Below are 17,731 nucleotides of genomic sequence, written 5' to 3'. Positions count from 1 at the left end.
TCGAACAACTACAGTAAGTGATACGTCATTTCCAAGCAAGTGCCAAAAATTTTTGGAAAAGGAAGCCAGACGTTTTCAGAATTAGGGTGAGTAAATGACGTTTTAGCTGCTTATATTCAATATTTTACATTAATAGATTGTGGTCTGTCGAATCACTGATATTACATGTGGAGTAAGCTAGCCGAGTCAAAGTTTTCACTTTCCAGCTGGGAAATAATTTGCTCATCCAGTAAACATATTACAAAATAAATTGCCATACTTTACACAAAATTCAAATGTTTACATAATATAAGGAAAAGAATGTACAATATTAAATTACGGTATAGTGTTATCTCTAATTACTTTAATCCAATAATTAATTATTTAATTAACTATTAAAAATGTTTTGCACATATATTTCGAAATAACCAATTCTACATATCAAGTGACATCTATTAACACCAAATGCACTCAAAATATACAGCACGTTTCTGGAAGATCTTAAAATACTGAATGCCTAGAAAGATGAAATGAAAAGTTCATGAAACATACATAGACATCCAAGTTATTGTGAAATTTGTATTGAAAAATTGCTTTAAGAGCAAGAAAAATAAATGCAACTGCTAAAAACAACATATCAAACAAGGATTTAAAAATAATAGTCCTTTTCTTTTTTTTTAATAGGCTAAGTATAGAATGTAATTTGACAACGCAAAGCCATACTATTTTTCTTGGTATTTCTTATTACCAAATTCCCATACTATTTCGCTAATACATTTCGAAGTCAACAATTTATTCATAAAGCCTTGACTCATTTTTAATTTTGACTCGCGTCGTAATTTAATATGGGTGGAAGGAAGTTTCATTGTATGTTACCTTAACTTTCTTTTCAGATTCATAGCACACCAGAAGTGCACTTTAATGGTGCGCTATGAATCAGAAATGCACAAGTCCAGATTTTCTCCCTTTGTTCATAAATCAATCAATCGTCACCCATATGCTCGTCAATCCCATCGCTCTCTGTAACTAGAGCTCGTTCCAGTATCACTCGCCCCTCTTTGTATCGTTGGTTTTCTTCAGTGGCGAACTCGTAAATCCATCCAAGTTTCGCGTCACAATTTTTACATGACACATCACGAACCATGTGTCTTCCTGTCAGCATTACTCGGTCCTGCACTTCACTGAAATAAGAATGGAGAAATTTCAATTCAACTTGTTTTGTTTTTTGTGCCAGTGTTATGTAAATGCTTAGGCTACTATAAAAATTGCTAACCTGTAATTTAAATTAACAACTCTATTAAATAGAAAAGCTCGACCCGTTGCACCTGTAAACCTTGTACTGATTAGTTCACTTCTGTTTGTCAAAATTGTGTCGCAAGATGCACATGAAAACAACCTAGAACCCCCTATGTGGTCCAAAAATATGCGACCCATATTTTTCCAAACTGGAAGGAAAGAAGAAAAGAACATTAGGTAAGCTAACAAGTTACACAAATAAGTAATGCTAAATTACGAAATATTATAATAACTCCAATTTTAACATTTCTGTTGCTTCAACATTACCCAAAGTAAACGTGAGAACAAATAACACAATTTCGCCTTTCCTTCTGTGCTTCTGTGTCACGCACACAATGAACACAGACAGCAAATCACAACACAGCTGATTGTAAATGACGTAAACGAATTTGTAAACAAATATCAATTGATATTTTATATTGATATAAATTGTGAAAACGTTAAATACTAAGTTATCTTAAATTATGTACAAAATTATTATTTGTTAATACGAAGATTTTATTTAAAAATATTAGTCATCTTACTTTATTCGTAATGATATATGAATATCGTAGTGATGTCTATCATCTGCATAAGATCAATTGTAAAGAGATCGGTGAATCCGACAGTATAAGATATGAAATGTATTATGTGATAAATTAGGCTATTTATGTGTATTTAACACTGCCTTTTTACGATCCACGATTTTAATTTGACATGAATAGACGATAAATTTAAGCGTAAGTTGCCAGTGGATGGGGAAAGTGAGGTTATGTTACATAGGCTACTGTATCTTTACATATCTTGGATGAATATTATTCATTCATGTCTTTGTTTTATATAATATTACTAATATTGGGATGACTAGACGTTCGCAGGATAGTTCTTTTAAGAGCTGGGGTCCTAGTTCACATTATGCAATTCCAATTTAGGCCTGTCATTTGCGAAGGTACCGGTAAGCATCAAATTAGGAAACGTCTCCCTCCCTCTCCAGAATATTTTGTTTTCAGCTTCAGATAGCTTATCTAGTTTCTTTGTAAATACAACGAGACTACCCTACCTGTATGTCCGAATACGTTAATACACACTATTTATGTAAACGTATGAAGAGGTCCCATATTTTCTGCACCGCATTTTCTGTACATACACCGGTATTGGCAAACAATTTATCACAGCTGGTAATCCTATACAATTATTAACTATACCTACAATTCGTTTGCTTATGAAATTCAGAATAATATTGCGTAGCCTACATTTTTTTTTTCGAAAATACGTGGACAATCAATCAATCTTCTTAATGTATCCAGCTGTTTGCTGACAACATAAAGTCCACTATAGTCCATTGTAGTCTATTCGGTTTTTGTTTTTCATGGGAAATGAGGGGTATTTTGAGAGGTGTTCACTATAGATGCCTGTTGCTAGTAGCCAGAGTTGAGTTGTAGTCAATATAATTGCAGGGCTGTGTCTTCTGCAACTGGTACTGATGATTTTATAATTTACTTCTTTTGTGGTTTATGGATGGACAGTGTAGAAGAATGTGTTCCAAATCTTTATCATGATTATTACACCACAGGATTACCAGAAAGGTGAAATCGGTGTAGGTACAGTTGTGTGACAAAGTGACCTGTTGTGGCTCTTGTTAAAAATGTTTGAACATGTCTGGGCAGGTTTTTGTACATTTCCAGATCATTTGGTTTCTTTTGTATGGACTGTACAATTTTTCCTTTGTAACATAGTTGTCAAAGTTGTTGTTGTTTTCTAATGCCAGGCGTTTGACAATAAAGTCATTTGACCTCTTGCACTCCAATATTTTTCAAAGATATTATGGTCAGCCACTGAAGCACAGATTTTGAGGTGTTCCGAATCCATTTCTTGGCTTGAGTTGCACAGTGGGCAGTTAGGGGACTGATATATTCCAATTCTCTGCAGGTGTATGGCCAAACAATCATGGCCTGTTGCCTATCTAAATGCAGCTACAGACGATTTTCGTGGTAAATCGGGAATTAACTGTGGATTATGATGCAGAGAGTCCCATTTTTTCCCTTGAGATTGTGTTATCAAATTTTGTTTGTTGAAGTCTAAGTACTTACTGACTTACAAATGGCTTTTAAGGAACCCGAAGGTTCATTGCCGCCCTCACATAAACCCGCCATCGGTCCCTATCCTGTGCAAGATTAATCCAGTCTCTATCATCATAACCCACCTCCCTCAAATCCATTTTAATATTATCCTCCCATCTACGTCTCAGCCTCCCCAAAGGTCTTTTTTCCTCCGGTCTCCCAACTAACACTGTATATGCATTTCTGGATTTGCCCATACGTGCTACATGCCCTGCCCATCTCAAACGTCTGGATTTAATGTTCCTAATTATGTCAGGTGAAGAATACAGTGCGTGCAGTTCTGGTTGTGTAACTTTCTCCATTCTCCTGTAACTTCATCCCTCTTAGCCCCAAATATTTTCCTAAGCACCTTATTCTCAAACACCCTTAACCTATGTTCCTCTCTCAAAGTGAGAGTCCAAGTTTCACAACCATAAAGAACAACCGGTAATATAACTGTTTTATAAATTCTAGCATGTAGCACGTATGGGCGAATCCAGAAATGCATATAGAGTGTTAGTTGGGAGGCCAGAGGGAAAAAGACCTTTGGGGAGGCCGAGACGTAGATGGGAAGATAATATTAAAATGGATTTGAGGGATGTGGGATATGGTGATAGAGACTGAATTAATCTTGCTCAGGATGGACCTATGACGGGCTTATGTGAGGGTGGCAATGAACCTCCGGGTTCCTTAAAAGCCAGTAAGTAAGTAAGGTACTCTTCATATGTATTCTCTATGGCAGGTTTCTAACCCTTATGATGGATAGTCCAGTGATGGTACAGTCCCCTTGAAGCCTTCTGGGCAGGCATTTCTTCCATTTCGGATGTAACAGTTTGCTATGGCTTTGTTAGTGAAAAATAAACAGAGTCTACCACTACAAGTTGAGGATGAGGAGTGGGTAGGAGAGACTGTTTGTGATGTACCATTACCCCTTACAGTTCTTTTAACCAAAATGAAAATATGGTCGTTCATTATTATTTACTGCAGGAAAATTAGTAGGAGTGTTATCCCAATAAATATTATATGAAGTCCATGAAATCTTGCTGCATAGAAGTGATTTATAAATGGAATTTGTAGTAATGAATGGTGCTTTTGTATTTTACTTCAGATAATCATTATGTCGCGAAACTGGAGTCAAGACATCCTGGGCGTTTTACGAGGGGCACAGAGTGTTGTTAATGCTAGTTTGAAACTCCAGGAGTCTCAGTGTAAACAAGTGTGGCAGAACTCAAGTTTAAAAGGTGTAATTGAAGAAGCTGGCAGTTCTGTTAATAGAAGATTTGGTCAGACTCTGTCACGAGATAATATTCAGGTTTGTAACCATCAGTGATTCTTGTGCACGGTGTTCGTAACATTTCAAAATTCCATGTTTAATTCTACATCGACTTAACCTAATATACTTTCGTAAAATTTCTATTAGCCTAGTTTGCAAGATACACAAGCCTAAAGTTGGAAATTTTTTACAACGTTTCCTCTGATAGGGCTAGTACTTGTTAGAATAGGGCAATAATATCAGGTCTTGTCTCAAAGCTCAAGTCCATACTACACACTAGTGGCTAGTAACTAGGTGACTTGTAAACTACACACTATGGAGCTTTGGACACGTATGCTTGAAACATGGCCTTCTTCATAGACTATTTTTATAAAAACCATGACATCACGGTGCAGCACTGAATTAAGAAGGCAGTGTCCTAATGCAGTTTCATTACGAATTATGTGGAAAAGATGAGGGCTTAATATATTACAATAATGTTTATGCTCGACCATACCGAAATGTAGTAATTATACACCTCGTAGCAGACCTTTAATGCATGTCGTTAAAGTACACCTACTCATTAAAGGTCAGGTCTTTCAGCCAATGACGACTCAGGTTACAACTGTTCAGCCAATGACAGGTCAGCTTTCTACCGTTATAAAACCGCAAGTATCGATTATTCTCGGATATGCAATCGAAAGAGAATTAGCGAAAAGTCACGGAGGCTGGAAATCCAATACTGTCGCAGAAGGTTATGTTCTGTTACTATAATAATTAGCGTTAATTGTAAATAAGCTATATATATATATATATATATATATATATATATATATATATATATATATATATATATATATATATATATATATATATAATTTTAACTGGTAATGGAAATTACGGGAAAACGGCTGAACGGATTTTAATAAATGGCCCCTCATTTTGAAGCTTGGAACCCAAAGTTTTTCGGAAAAGTAGTAGTTTTCAGTGAAATGTCAATTTTCCTACATAATTTTCCTATTTTCCAAAATCCATCTGTTGTCACTTTTGAGAACTAATTTTATCGAATCACGGCCGACTTGATTGAATTTCAGAACAAAACACAAACTACAATAAATAATAGGCTATTACATGAAGGCCAAATATTCAAATCTACGAAACTTGAGGTGGTTTGATGACATTATTATCATTAGAAATTAAATATTATTATAGTTAATATCATGATGCATCTATTTTTCATTAATTGTACATAATATTGATGCTATATTGATGACATGAAAGTGAAACGTTTTGAGGTTATGTAAGTAAATGTAGAGAATATCTTAATTTAGATCTTCATTTCTATAATTTACTGAGTGGCTGCTATATATAACTACGAAACTTAAGTAAGATAATAATATTGTTATTAAAAATCAAATATTTTTATACTTATTAACCCAGTGGGGTTGGGTCTTTTTCATATACTTAATGGCGGTGTAGTGTAGATATTGATATGTATCATTGTCCTCAGTATTGGCTCGAGAGAGCGCAAAAATTACAGTTCCTAAGGAAAGATCGAAAGGTAATACTTACTGATAAAATAAGAGGCCTAGAAAATTTTGTAGTCTCCAGATCATTTCAGCAAGATCTCTTAGTAGGATAAAATGATTTTACGCTCTACATTTCAAGTTCTACATGCAGCAGCTATACGAAAATGCTATTGTTCGAAAGCTTAGCAAACCTGACATTTTTTTAACTTTTGCCTACAATCCACAATGACCTGAAATAGCTACTGCTATCGTCCAGACATTGATACTTGCGTTTTCGCGTTGAAACTCAAAAACTGAAGTTGGATAGGTTCAAGAAAAAGTATTTGGCCTAAAAAAATCCATTCAGAGAGAGTATGTTTCATTATTATGGAAGCAAATAACTATAAAAAAGACAAGTATTCTTAATTGAAAATAAATCTGAAAAATTTTTATTTGAACGTCTAACGAACTTAGTTTGCAGCAGCATTTGCTGCACAAGCCACTAGTATTCAAATAAATTCAATTTGTCATCTCGTTTTTCAATGTCTAATTTTATTTCAGTGTTATCTCTGTAGGTTCTTATGGCCTAGCCTAGATGTGGACATCTGTTTCTCGGAAAAAATCAATACTTTCGCGTCTGCGCACATCTCACAACATACGGGACATTGCTCCAGGTCAGATACAATAAAATTAATAATATCAAGTTAGAAATATGGTCGAGCATAAAAAGTCGTATGAAACTCGCCTATAATGGTAATTAAGAAGCTCGTATGAAAATTATGGAACTCGCTTGCACTCGTTTCATAAATGTCCATACTCACTTCTTAATTACCTTCATTATAGGCCCGTTGCATAATGTACTATTAAAACATTGTACAGAAGCTACTAACAATGTCAGTGTTCAAAGTTAACGTGTTATTCTACATTATATTTACATTATTTCACTTCCAAAGCATCTTCAGATTTCATAACCCCATTTGCTGATGAGGTATCCATGTTTGTTTAGTGAACAAGTCATCAATCAAGCAAGCATTTTCGTTTACTAGCTACTACTGACTTGATTGCTATGCACTATGTAGCTTTGGATCATAACTTCTGAGTCACATCCGCCTATTTAGTCAACAATCTAGTTCACTTCAGCTGAAAATGTAGCTTTGAGACACGGCCTCAGAAGACTTATTAAAAGTATCTGTACTTCATTATTAAATTTGACAAAGATCTGCAAAAATCTATCTCTACCTCGAAATTGTGTGACATAAATAAGATTAATAACAGAAGAGCAGGTCTTTATAAGTTTCCAATAACTTGTTATAACATTAAACAAGATCACTAAATTACTAGATACAGTGAATATTTGTGTGGTTAGTACTGGTTTGGCTAGAAATGTATTCCTTGAGCTTCCGTACATTTCTCAGGTCGATGCAGTATTGAATGTAGTGGCTTCAACAGTAGTGATAGGATGATGTCCTATATTCTCTGCAGGAATGTTAATACATACCTTCATCTTGTTTCTAACCGTGGAATGACTAACTCCAAGACATGGAGAAGTTTTTATGCTTAGCTTTGAATTTTCATTTGTGGTCTTGGATGAATGAATTGAAATGGGTCGGTCCTCTATATATATATATATATATATATATATATATATATATATATATAGGCCAGTTAAGTGGGCCCATTGTGCCCCAGATAACTGAAAAGTTTATCCATCTTGAATCTTTCGTACACTACTTTTAACGCTTGAATATAAATAATTGATTAAATGACGATCTTACTCGTGTTAATTATGTAAGCATGTGCGGCTTACAGCTGTTTCGGTGTTACTTGACACCATTCTCAGAGCCTACTAGATCTCGGCGCTATCTCAACTTCGCTGCCTGTTGTGTGGGTGCATTCATGTGATGAAGAGTTGTGTCAAATAGTGTGTGTGTGTTCTGAAATTGATCTGTGTGTTGAGAATTTGATTAGGGTGTGCTTTAGTGTGTCTGTATATTTCATATTGTTCTAGTGTCTTGAACACATAACCAATGCTAACCACACATACAATAACATAAATACACCGTGTTCCGCTTATAAGTATAATAAAAGAAATAGTTATAATTTCATAACAATGCATGCAAATGGGTTAAGATTGGTACCATTGTAAAGAGGAAATTGGGAAGTTTTAATCCATTGTTGTTACTTATTTTTAGAAGACTCACGCATGCGCAGATCATTAAATAAGAGAATTCGTATCGTATCTTTAGTCAGTCAGCATGTGGACGCCACAGCAGAAAGCCTTTTGTGTACTGTCATTAGCAGAACATAGATCCATAATTCGTGTACAGCGCTTGTTTCGCCGTCAGTACAATCTTAGACCGAGGGAAGCTGTACCGACGTACGTCTCAATAATGAAATGGGATAGGCAGCTCAGAGAAACAGGAAGTTTGTTGTCTAATGCAGGTAAACATTCCAAGCGTAAAGTGTCTGACGAAAATGTCGAACGCATTCGCGAGGCATTTCAGAGAAGCCCGCGGAAATCCATTCGACAGGCTAGTGTGCAGTTGAACATCCCACCAACAACAGTGCATACAGTGCTCCATAAAAGATTGCGTTTGCGAGCGTACAAGCTGCAACTTCATCAGATGATTACGCCGAATGATAAACTGGAACGAAAACGCTTTGCAGAAACAATGTTGGATAAAGTGGACGATGACGACACATTTCTAACTCGAGTCTGTTTCTCAGATGAGGCAACCTTCCACGTCAGTGGAAAAGTAAACCGACACGATTGTCGCATCTGGGGTCGGAAAATCCAAGTGTCGTAATTGAACACCAACGGGATTCCCCTAAATGGAATGTTTGGTGTGGGATCATGCGTGACAGAATCATTGGTCCCTATTTCTTTGCTGAAAAGACAGTCACTGCAAACACGTACCTGGATATGTTGCAACTGTATGCTGTGCCACAACTCCCAGATGGAGCAATTTTCCAGCAAGATGGGGCTCCACCACACTTTGCCAACATGGTTCGCACATTCTTAGACGAACAATTCCCTGCAAGATGGATCGGAAGAGGATCACCGTACATCACATGGCCTGCCAGATCACCAGATCTAACACCACCTGATTTTTTCCTGTGGGGGTTTGTTAAGGACCAGGTCTACAGGACGCCAGTACGTGATTTGGCAGACTTACAAGAAAGAATTTATGCTGCTGTCAACAATGTTACACCACAGATGCTTCATAACACTTGGGTCGAGGTTGAATACCGGTTGGATATTTCCCGTGCCACCAATGGAAGCCATGTTGAGGTTTATGGAACATAAGGTAACAAAAATTCCCAGTTTTCATTCTTTGTAGCAGTTGGTTTCAACTATATACTTGTATTAATTCAGAAGTTATAGCTATTTCTTTTGTTATACTTATAAGCGGAACACTCTGTACATGCCGAACACATAACCAATGCTAACCACACATACAATAACATAAATACAGACATGGAAATCCTACACATACAACCCAGAAACCAAAAACTCAACACACTGGAACAATATGAAATATACAGATACACTAAAACATACCCTAATCAAATTTTCAACACACAGATCAATTTCAGAACACACACACTATTTGACACAACTCTTCATCACACGAACGCACCCACACAACAGGCGGCGAAGTTAAGATGACGCCGAGACACAAAAGGCTCTGAGGATGGTGTGAAGTAGCACCGAAACAGCTGTAAGCCGCTCATGCTTACATAATTAACACGAGTAAGATTGCCATTTAATCAATTATTTGAAAAGTTTACTCAAGTCCCGGAGCTTCCTTGAAGGTATTTTTGGTCTTAATAACTGTCTTATTTCTTTCTGGTTGCCCTTCTTCGTGTTGTACATGAGAACTTGGAAATTTCCATGTTCTTCTAAATTCCTGTTAAATACAGTAGCATGCAAATTAATCCGAACACGACATATTTTTACATTTTCTGTCATTGTTGGCCTCACAGCTGCTCATACCACTTTAATTGACATCTGTAGTACGTGTAATTCCATTGTTGAAGGTCTGTCGTTATTATTTTTTTTATAATATGTGACATTTTGCCTGTCGTTTTGTACTTATAAGCATTTCAGTTGTGTTGAAGACTTAATACTGCAATCCTGTGTACATTCTGTCGTCTTCACAAATAGATACAACTCCACGAAAACGGTCTAAAATTATAACGTTAGCAGAGCATTCTTCTATGACACAGAGGCAAATTGCTGCAGAATGTCACATCGGTTTGGCTACTGTTAATTCGATCATAAAAGATACAGGGAGACTGGATCCATCACACCCCAGAAAAAAGGAAACTGTGGCCGGAAAAGGAAGACTTCACCTGCAGATGATCGTTTGTCAGGAAAAGTAAATTAAATCCTAGACTAACTGCTATCGACTTAACCCGCAAGTTAATGGCTACCACTGGGGCGAATATTCACGTCACAACAGTGCGGCGTAGGCTTTTGGAAGCTGGATGAAGGGCTCGTAAGCCTATTAAGAAGCAACTGCTAACCCCTGTTATGTGCAAAAAACGCTTAATGTGGGCAAAATTACATCAACACTGGACAGTGAATGACTGGAAGAATGTACTTTTTTCCGATGAGTCTCATTTCGAGGTCCACGGCCACTGTGTTTCTTACGTACGGAAAGGATCCGAAAAAGTAACAGCAGCTCATCTCCAACAAGCACCTAAATACCCCCCTAAAGTAATGTTTTGGGGTTGTTTTACACATGAAGGGCCTGGAGCATTAATACCTATCAAGGGAATGATGAATTCTAACAAATATATTCACTTATTGGAAACCAGAATCGTACCCCAGCTGCAAAAATCATTTCTGGATGGCAGAGGTGTGTTCCAACAAGATCTGGCACCATGCCATACGTCTCGAAAAACTACAGAATTCTTCAACAAGAAGAATATTCAGGTACTCCCCTGGCCAGGCAACTCACCCGACATCAACCCCATTGAGAACTTGTGGTCAATTTGCAAAAGAAGAATGCAAAAAATGGATTGTTCTGCAAAGGAGAAGATGATTTCTGCCCTCATTGGTGTATGGTTTCGTGCTGAAGAAATGAAGAATATTTGTGGGAAATTAGTGGAATCCATGCCAAATCGTCTCAGAGCTGTTATTAGGAACAAGGGAGGCCACATAGATTACTGAGGTATGACTTAGATCCTTTTTTTATCCCGTTTGAGTGTTTTTGCATAAGTAATTACGTTGTTCGGATTAATTTGCACGCTAGCTACGTGTAAATACCTCTCGAATTTGATGCCTAAGGCTGGAAATTGCTTCTGATATTCCCGTATAGCAACTGGAGTATTACTATTGCACATTCCGTTTACGAACACAATGTCAGCATATTTTGATGATAGCATGTGAATGGCATTTTCATGTTCACACTACAGTGAAGTACTTCGTCAGTTGTCCCAGTAAGATACTAGAACATACTGTTTGTATTTTCATGCATAGTGATCACCCTTTCATGCGCCTTCTTCTCCACTGACTATAAGCTGAGTGAGTGATGTAGAGAAATGTTATAAGAACTGGATGCTGCAAGAAGAGCCAACCATTCATGCACTGTTGTCTTCGTAACTGTTTGATTTAGTATAGGACTATGTGCTATAGAATGGCTCAAGGAATATGCCCCTACACTGTTGCATATTAAATTATAAATACCCTGTATACAGAGAAGTATTGTGAAGCATCTTCCTTCCTCTAGTGCTTCTATATGTGTGTGTTACATCTAAATCTTGTCTTTATATTGAAAATATTATACATTTATTAATTTGTCCTACAGAATAATATCTGTAATATTGACAATTAATATTTGAGGAGAAAAATTCGCTTCGGCGCCAGGGATCGAACTCGGGTCCTTGGTTCTACGTACCAAGCGCTCTGACCACTGAGCTACGCCGAATTCAATCCACAGCACCGGACCGAACCCTCCTCCTTCAATGTTTCCCTTTGTGGCCTTACTCCAAGTTAGGCATATATGTTGACGTATATGTCCAATGTCAACTGCCATTATACTAGGAGCGCACTCAACTGAGTGACTTGTTTGGCCGGGATTCCGCAGTTACGTGCACAGTAATCTATACAAATGCATGCACTGCAGCTATGAGAATATTATAGATTTATTAATTTGTCCTACAGAATAATATCTGTAATATTGACAATTGATATTTGAGGAGAAAAATTTGCTCTGGCGCCGGGGATCGAACCCGGGTCCTTGGTTCTACGTATCAAGTGCTCTGACACATTGAAGGAGAAGAGTTCGGTCCGGTACTGTGGATTGAATTCGGCGTAGCTCAGTGGTCAGAGCGCTTGGTATGTAGAACCAAGGACCTGGGTTCGATCCCCGGTGCTGGAGCGAATTTTTCTCCTCAAATATTAATTTATATTGAAAGGTTTACCTTTCCTTTATGCCAATTTTCGTGCTGTCACAAACTGACAATGTACACCATCTTGTTCCACAAAATCGAAAGATGTGAGAATGTTCCTGATCATATCAGATTATATATTTGCAGCTAAATCGCAAGATCTAGTGGAAGTGTACTACTTTTCCAGTATTAGGTTGAGTTACATAAACTCAGAATAAAGATTAAGTTAGTGTTTATTAACCTACTAACCACGAAAACGACGAATTGTGTGTGATCACAGGTATTCTCATACTTCCACTTCAGCATCCTGCATCACTCATTTTATACACATGACAAGTACACATAAATGGTTCCGTGTAAGAAAGAGTTAAGACATGCAGATGCTCTGTGGATATCTCGTGTCATTCTTATTCTGTCAGTGACCTAGTGTCTTTTAAGTTTGATTAGACTTTGTTGTTTAAAAAGTCATTCTTTAAGATATATCAAATAATTATGTTTTTCACGCGACTTAGTTTATATGTTACCGTAAATGTACGAAGACCGGTAAATGTTATAATTTACCGGTATAACCTAACATTTACTGTTATAATGCGGTAAAACCCCGAAATATCTCATTAGATTAATACATTTTGAACTTTTACCAAGAAATGTTGGTAAATCTCAGAATTTACCGATGCGAGCTGGTAAAAGCTAGATCGAAGAATCCAAAACGAAGAATCCTGCCTCCGTTGTGGAGGTTCAGACATAATTGCAGAATCGATAAAGTGAAGCAGTTCTGAGAGGCTGCTAAAGAAGATCTTGATATGCAAGCAAAGAAAATGAAAGCAGCCACTTGTAAAAAAATTCCAAAACTTTCAGTCAGACAGAATTTGAGAATCAAAGTACCGGATGTAGACCGGGCAAAAATTGACGCAAAATCAATAATAGCAGTGGTCATAAATATTCAAGATGACGAGTTTTGTAAACTTGGTACCAATGCTGGCAAACTGAAGTCGTCGTACACTACAAACTATTTTACACTGTGCAAAGAAAATTTTATCATCGAAGAAGTATGAAAAGAAGAAATTATTGTACGGGAAGTGGTTGGCAAACTATCTTTCGTTGAAGGAAAAGAGTTCAAAAAGTGTAATTGTTAAAAAAAGTGTTCAACAAAAAAAATTTTGTGTAAATCATCTTCCATGTTGTGTAATTCTAAATGTCATAACAGCCAACTTCTTGTAACAAGATGTTTGTTTTACTTTATTTGTGGACCTGGGCTATTTGAGGGAATATAAAGGCTTTGTTAATTTTTGTACGGAATACTATAACAGGCAGTGGTTAAAACTATAATATTTTTCACTATTTTTAATATGGAATATTGTTTATTATAATCACATTGGAATGTAAAAATATTTTAATAACTTCAGTTTAAAATAAATATAAATTATTTCAGTTATTGCTGCGGTATTTTTATTTATGTTTTTAAATATATCCTAAAACAACAATAAAAAGATGAATCAGAAATAGATATGTAAAAGTGCGAAGATGCGAAGAACGGCAAATCTTAGCAAAGATTTTTTAAATTAAAATACGATTTTACCACAACTGATTGGTAAATCCTGAGATTTACCAACATCTCTTGGTAAAAGTTCAAACTGTATATATCTAATAAGATATTTTGGGGTTTTACCGCACCATAATGGTAAATGTTATGTTATACTGGTAAATTCTAAGATTTACCGATCTTCGTACATGTTGTTGTTGTTATCTAATGCTGGGCTTTGGCAACGAAGCCATTAGCGTTCTTGCTCTCCAATATTTCTCTGTGGCGGATCTATCAGGTAGACCTTCTCAGGTTTGTAGATGATCTTCAGTAATTTCTTCTTCTTTGTTGCATAGAGGGCAATTTGGATTTGTGTAAATTCCTATTTTATTTAAGTTCGATCTTCGTACATTTACGATAACATATACATCTCATCTTCTTCGTGGCTACACTATTTTTGTCTGGACACATAGTATTTAACTTACCGTAACTAACAGTGAATCTTAACATTACAACTAAGCAATGTTGCTTAAACGTGAATGGCTCATGTTGTTCTTGGTGGCTGAAAAGCCTCGACCTCCATGAACTAAGTCGCATGAAAGGGGTATAATTAAGTCCTTCCTTTCATGAGCGCTGTATGAATTTCGTTATTGTTAATAGGAGCTTAGTAGTAAATTCACTTTTAATGGTTTAGATTCAAGTCTTGCAAGTAAATGAACAGGGATATTTCTCCAAGGCATTTGCTAAAGCATTAGTACAATGTTAGTACTTGCATCTGATACAGTTTAAGTTGATTTTGATTGAATTTATTTACAGAGTGATATTTCAAACACATTAACCGAAACTCTCCAGAGAACGTCAATGCTGTTTGAAGGTGTGAAGGGCTATATCCGTTTTGCTGCAGGTAAGTTATGCTATAGCAGATAAATAACATTTCAGTAATGAATTATGTTTTAATTTAAGTACAGACAGTGTCCCGTGCCGTAGCTGCGTGGCCTGGAGCATGATATCTTGAATTAGCATTACAGAATGAGTGTTGGTTCAAGTCTTCATGAGGGAAGAAATTTTCTCATGAAATTTTGGCCAGTGTAAGGGACCAGTGTCCACCCAGCATTGTCATGAATTTGGGGGAGCTACTGTGAGTAGTGAATCCGGTTTTGTAAGCCAGCTAAAACAACTGGGGGAAGGGAACCATCATGTTAATCACACTTGTCTCTGTACTGTCTGGATGGTCCCTCAATTCTACTGAGGCATATGGACGTGAGGCCTTGTGCTGTAATGCAATGGGTTTTTAATATTATTCAAAAACAGTTTTATTAATTTTGATTAATATAATGTTAAGTTACTTAATAAAAATTTTGTTTTGATATCATGTGAACTACTATATTTTTATATATTATTTAATGTACCGAAGTACATATGATGTTTCCATGCAGATATTCTGCATCATTGTACGATGAAAGAGTAGTGGAACGGAGAAAAATTCTGCATCGCTCGTTTTCTCTTGCGCCGGGATTTGAACCCGGGTTTTCAGCTCTATGTGCTGATGCTTTATCCACTAAGCCACACCGGATTCCCATCCCGGTGCCGGATCGAATTGTCGGATCCCGGCCAATCAGTCACTCATAACGAGTGCACCTCAGCACATGTGTGGACATTGTCCTACGTTCATAGACATCCATGACGTAGTGCAGAGGACAGCCACTAGAGGGAACCGAAGAGGTGGAACTTAAACTGAGACGATTCGATCCAGCACCGGGATGGGAATCCGGTGTGTCTTAGTGGATAAAGCATCAGCACGTAGAGCTGAAAATCTGGGTTCACATCCCGGTGCCGGAGAGAATTTTTCTACTACTCTTTCATTAACTATATTTTTGCTTTGCTGCAGATAAATCAAGATACAGCAACTATATTGCAGTTAATAACTTCAATTAAATCCAGAAAACCCAAATTCGATTTCCAGCAAGGAAATGGAGATTTATCTACCCCCCTACAGAGATTAGGACTGTGTTTCTTGTCTTATGTTTACTCCTTATTAACTAAGCAGTGGTTTTACAATATGCTGATAACATACCAAGAAGTTTTTCTACTTGTGGATGTCAAATATCTGTTTATAATCTTTACAAAAGTGAGATTGAAATGGGTCAAAGATTACAATCCTTGAAGATGGATGATATTAGAGATGGTGGTGACAATGGTTGGAATGACAGTGTGTTTAGTGATTGTAATGAATAAATCATGTTTTAATTTAATTATACTGGCAAGCAAAAAAGAAAATGGATCACTTAATTTCTTTTAAGAGATATATTATTATTATAGCTTATACTTTATTTTTTCTACAATCTCACAAAGGCTTATTGTAAAATGAATTTACGAGGGGGATCCAGGAAATAACAACCGTTCACGCATACCCGCAGCACAGCTGACTCCCCTTCCTTGTTTGAAGGTCAACTGGCTTCCTTAACATGTGTTCTCATAGTGTTGTGAGTACTGGTTGCAACAAGTCGCCATTGTGCATTTTGCGTTACTTCAAAATGAACGACGTGATTGATAATCCCGCCGACTGTGAGGTGAGGAGTGTGATTCGATTTTTGAATGCCCGACATTTGAAACCTGCAGAAATTTACCGGCAATTGAAAGAAGTGTATGGTGATACTGTAGTGAATGAAAGAAATGTGAGAAAATGGTGCGAAATGTTCAACAGTGGGCGAACAAATGTCCACGATGAAACTCGACCCGGACGCCCATCACTCATCACAGAAGACCTGAAGACTAAAGTGAACGACAGAATCTTGCAAGACAGGCGCACATCACTCGACGAATTGCATATTGCCTTTCCTGACATTTCTCGTTCTTTGTTTGGTGAAATTGTGTCGCAACATCTTGGCTACCACAAAATCTGTGCACGATGGGTTCCACGGCAACTGAGTGACCAACACAAAACTCAGAGAATGGCCTCAGCATTGACATTCTTGATGCGATATCACACAGATGGAGGCGCCTTTCTTGATCAAATTGTGACTGGTGATGAGACCTGGGTGTCTCACAACACCCCAGAGACCAAGCGCCAATCACGTCAGTGGCATCATCCCTCATCACCCAAGAAACCGAGAAAATTCAAACAGACTCTCTCAACACAAAAAGTCATGGCTACTGTCTTTTGGGATCGCAAAGGTGTTCTTTTGCTGGATTTCATGCCAAAAGGCACTACGATCAATGCAAATCGTTATTGTGAGACTTTACGAAAACTACGGCGAGCCATCCAAAACAAGAGGCAAGGAATGCTTTTGAGAGGAGTTGTGCTTCTTCACGACAACGCCCGCCTGCACACTGCTGCTTCAACTCGAGAATTGCTGGATCAATTCGGTTGGGAAATCTTTGATCATCCACCCTATAGTCCAGACCTTGCTCCTAGCGATTTTCACCTTTTCACTAAGCTGAAAGACTTTCTGGGTGGTACGCGTTTTGGAAGTGATGAAGAGTTGAAGAAGACAGTGAACACCTGGCTTAATGAACTGGCGGCAGAGGAGTATAACACGGGAATTCTAAAGCTAGTGAACAGATACGACAAATGTTTAAATGTAGGTGGTGGTTATGTAGAGAAGTAAAGGAAGCTTCAGTTATGTAACAGACTTTGTTTTTTCAAATAAATATATATATTTTTTAATTATTACAACAAAACGGTCGTTATTTCCTG

The 17,731-nt window shown here is 37.1% G+C and overlaps 1 protein-coding gene across 2 annotated transcripts in view; it reads left to right on the top strand.

The window, feature by feature from the left end:
• Positions 1 to 1,821: 1,821 nt before the first annotated feature.
• Coq8 (ubiquinone biosynthesis protein COQ8, mitochondrial) overlaps positions 1,822 to 17,731 on the top strand; it is a 55,448-nt gene continuing 39,538 nt past the window's right edge. Inside the window, exons 1-3 of one of the 2 annotated variants that reach the window (XM_069834062.1) lie at positions 1,822 to 1,994; positions 4,462 to 4,665; positions 14,851 to 14,938. In XM_069834062.1, the coding sequence (XP_069690163.1) occupies positions 4,471 to 4,665; positions 14,851 to 14,938 (283 nt within the window). In that variant the 5' untranslated portion in view covers positions 1,822 to 1,994; positions 4,462 to 4,470. The remainder of the gene's footprint in view (positions 1,995 to 4,461; positions 4,666 to 14,850; positions 14,939 to 17,731) is intronic. The other variant, XM_069834063.1, reaches the window with a different exon arrangement.

Source organism: Periplaneta americana, chromosome 8 (genome assembly GCF_040183065.1).
Source record: "Periplaneta americana isolate PAMFEO1 chromosome 8, P.americana_PAMFEO1_priV1, whole genome shotgun sequence".
NCBI classification, from domain to species: domain Eukaryota; kingdom Metazoa; phylum Arthropoda; class Insecta; order Blattodea; family Blattidae; genus Periplaneta; species Periplaneta americana.
Note: the sequence above shows the minus strand (reverse complement) of the source record. Positions and strands in the feature narration are given on the sequence as shown.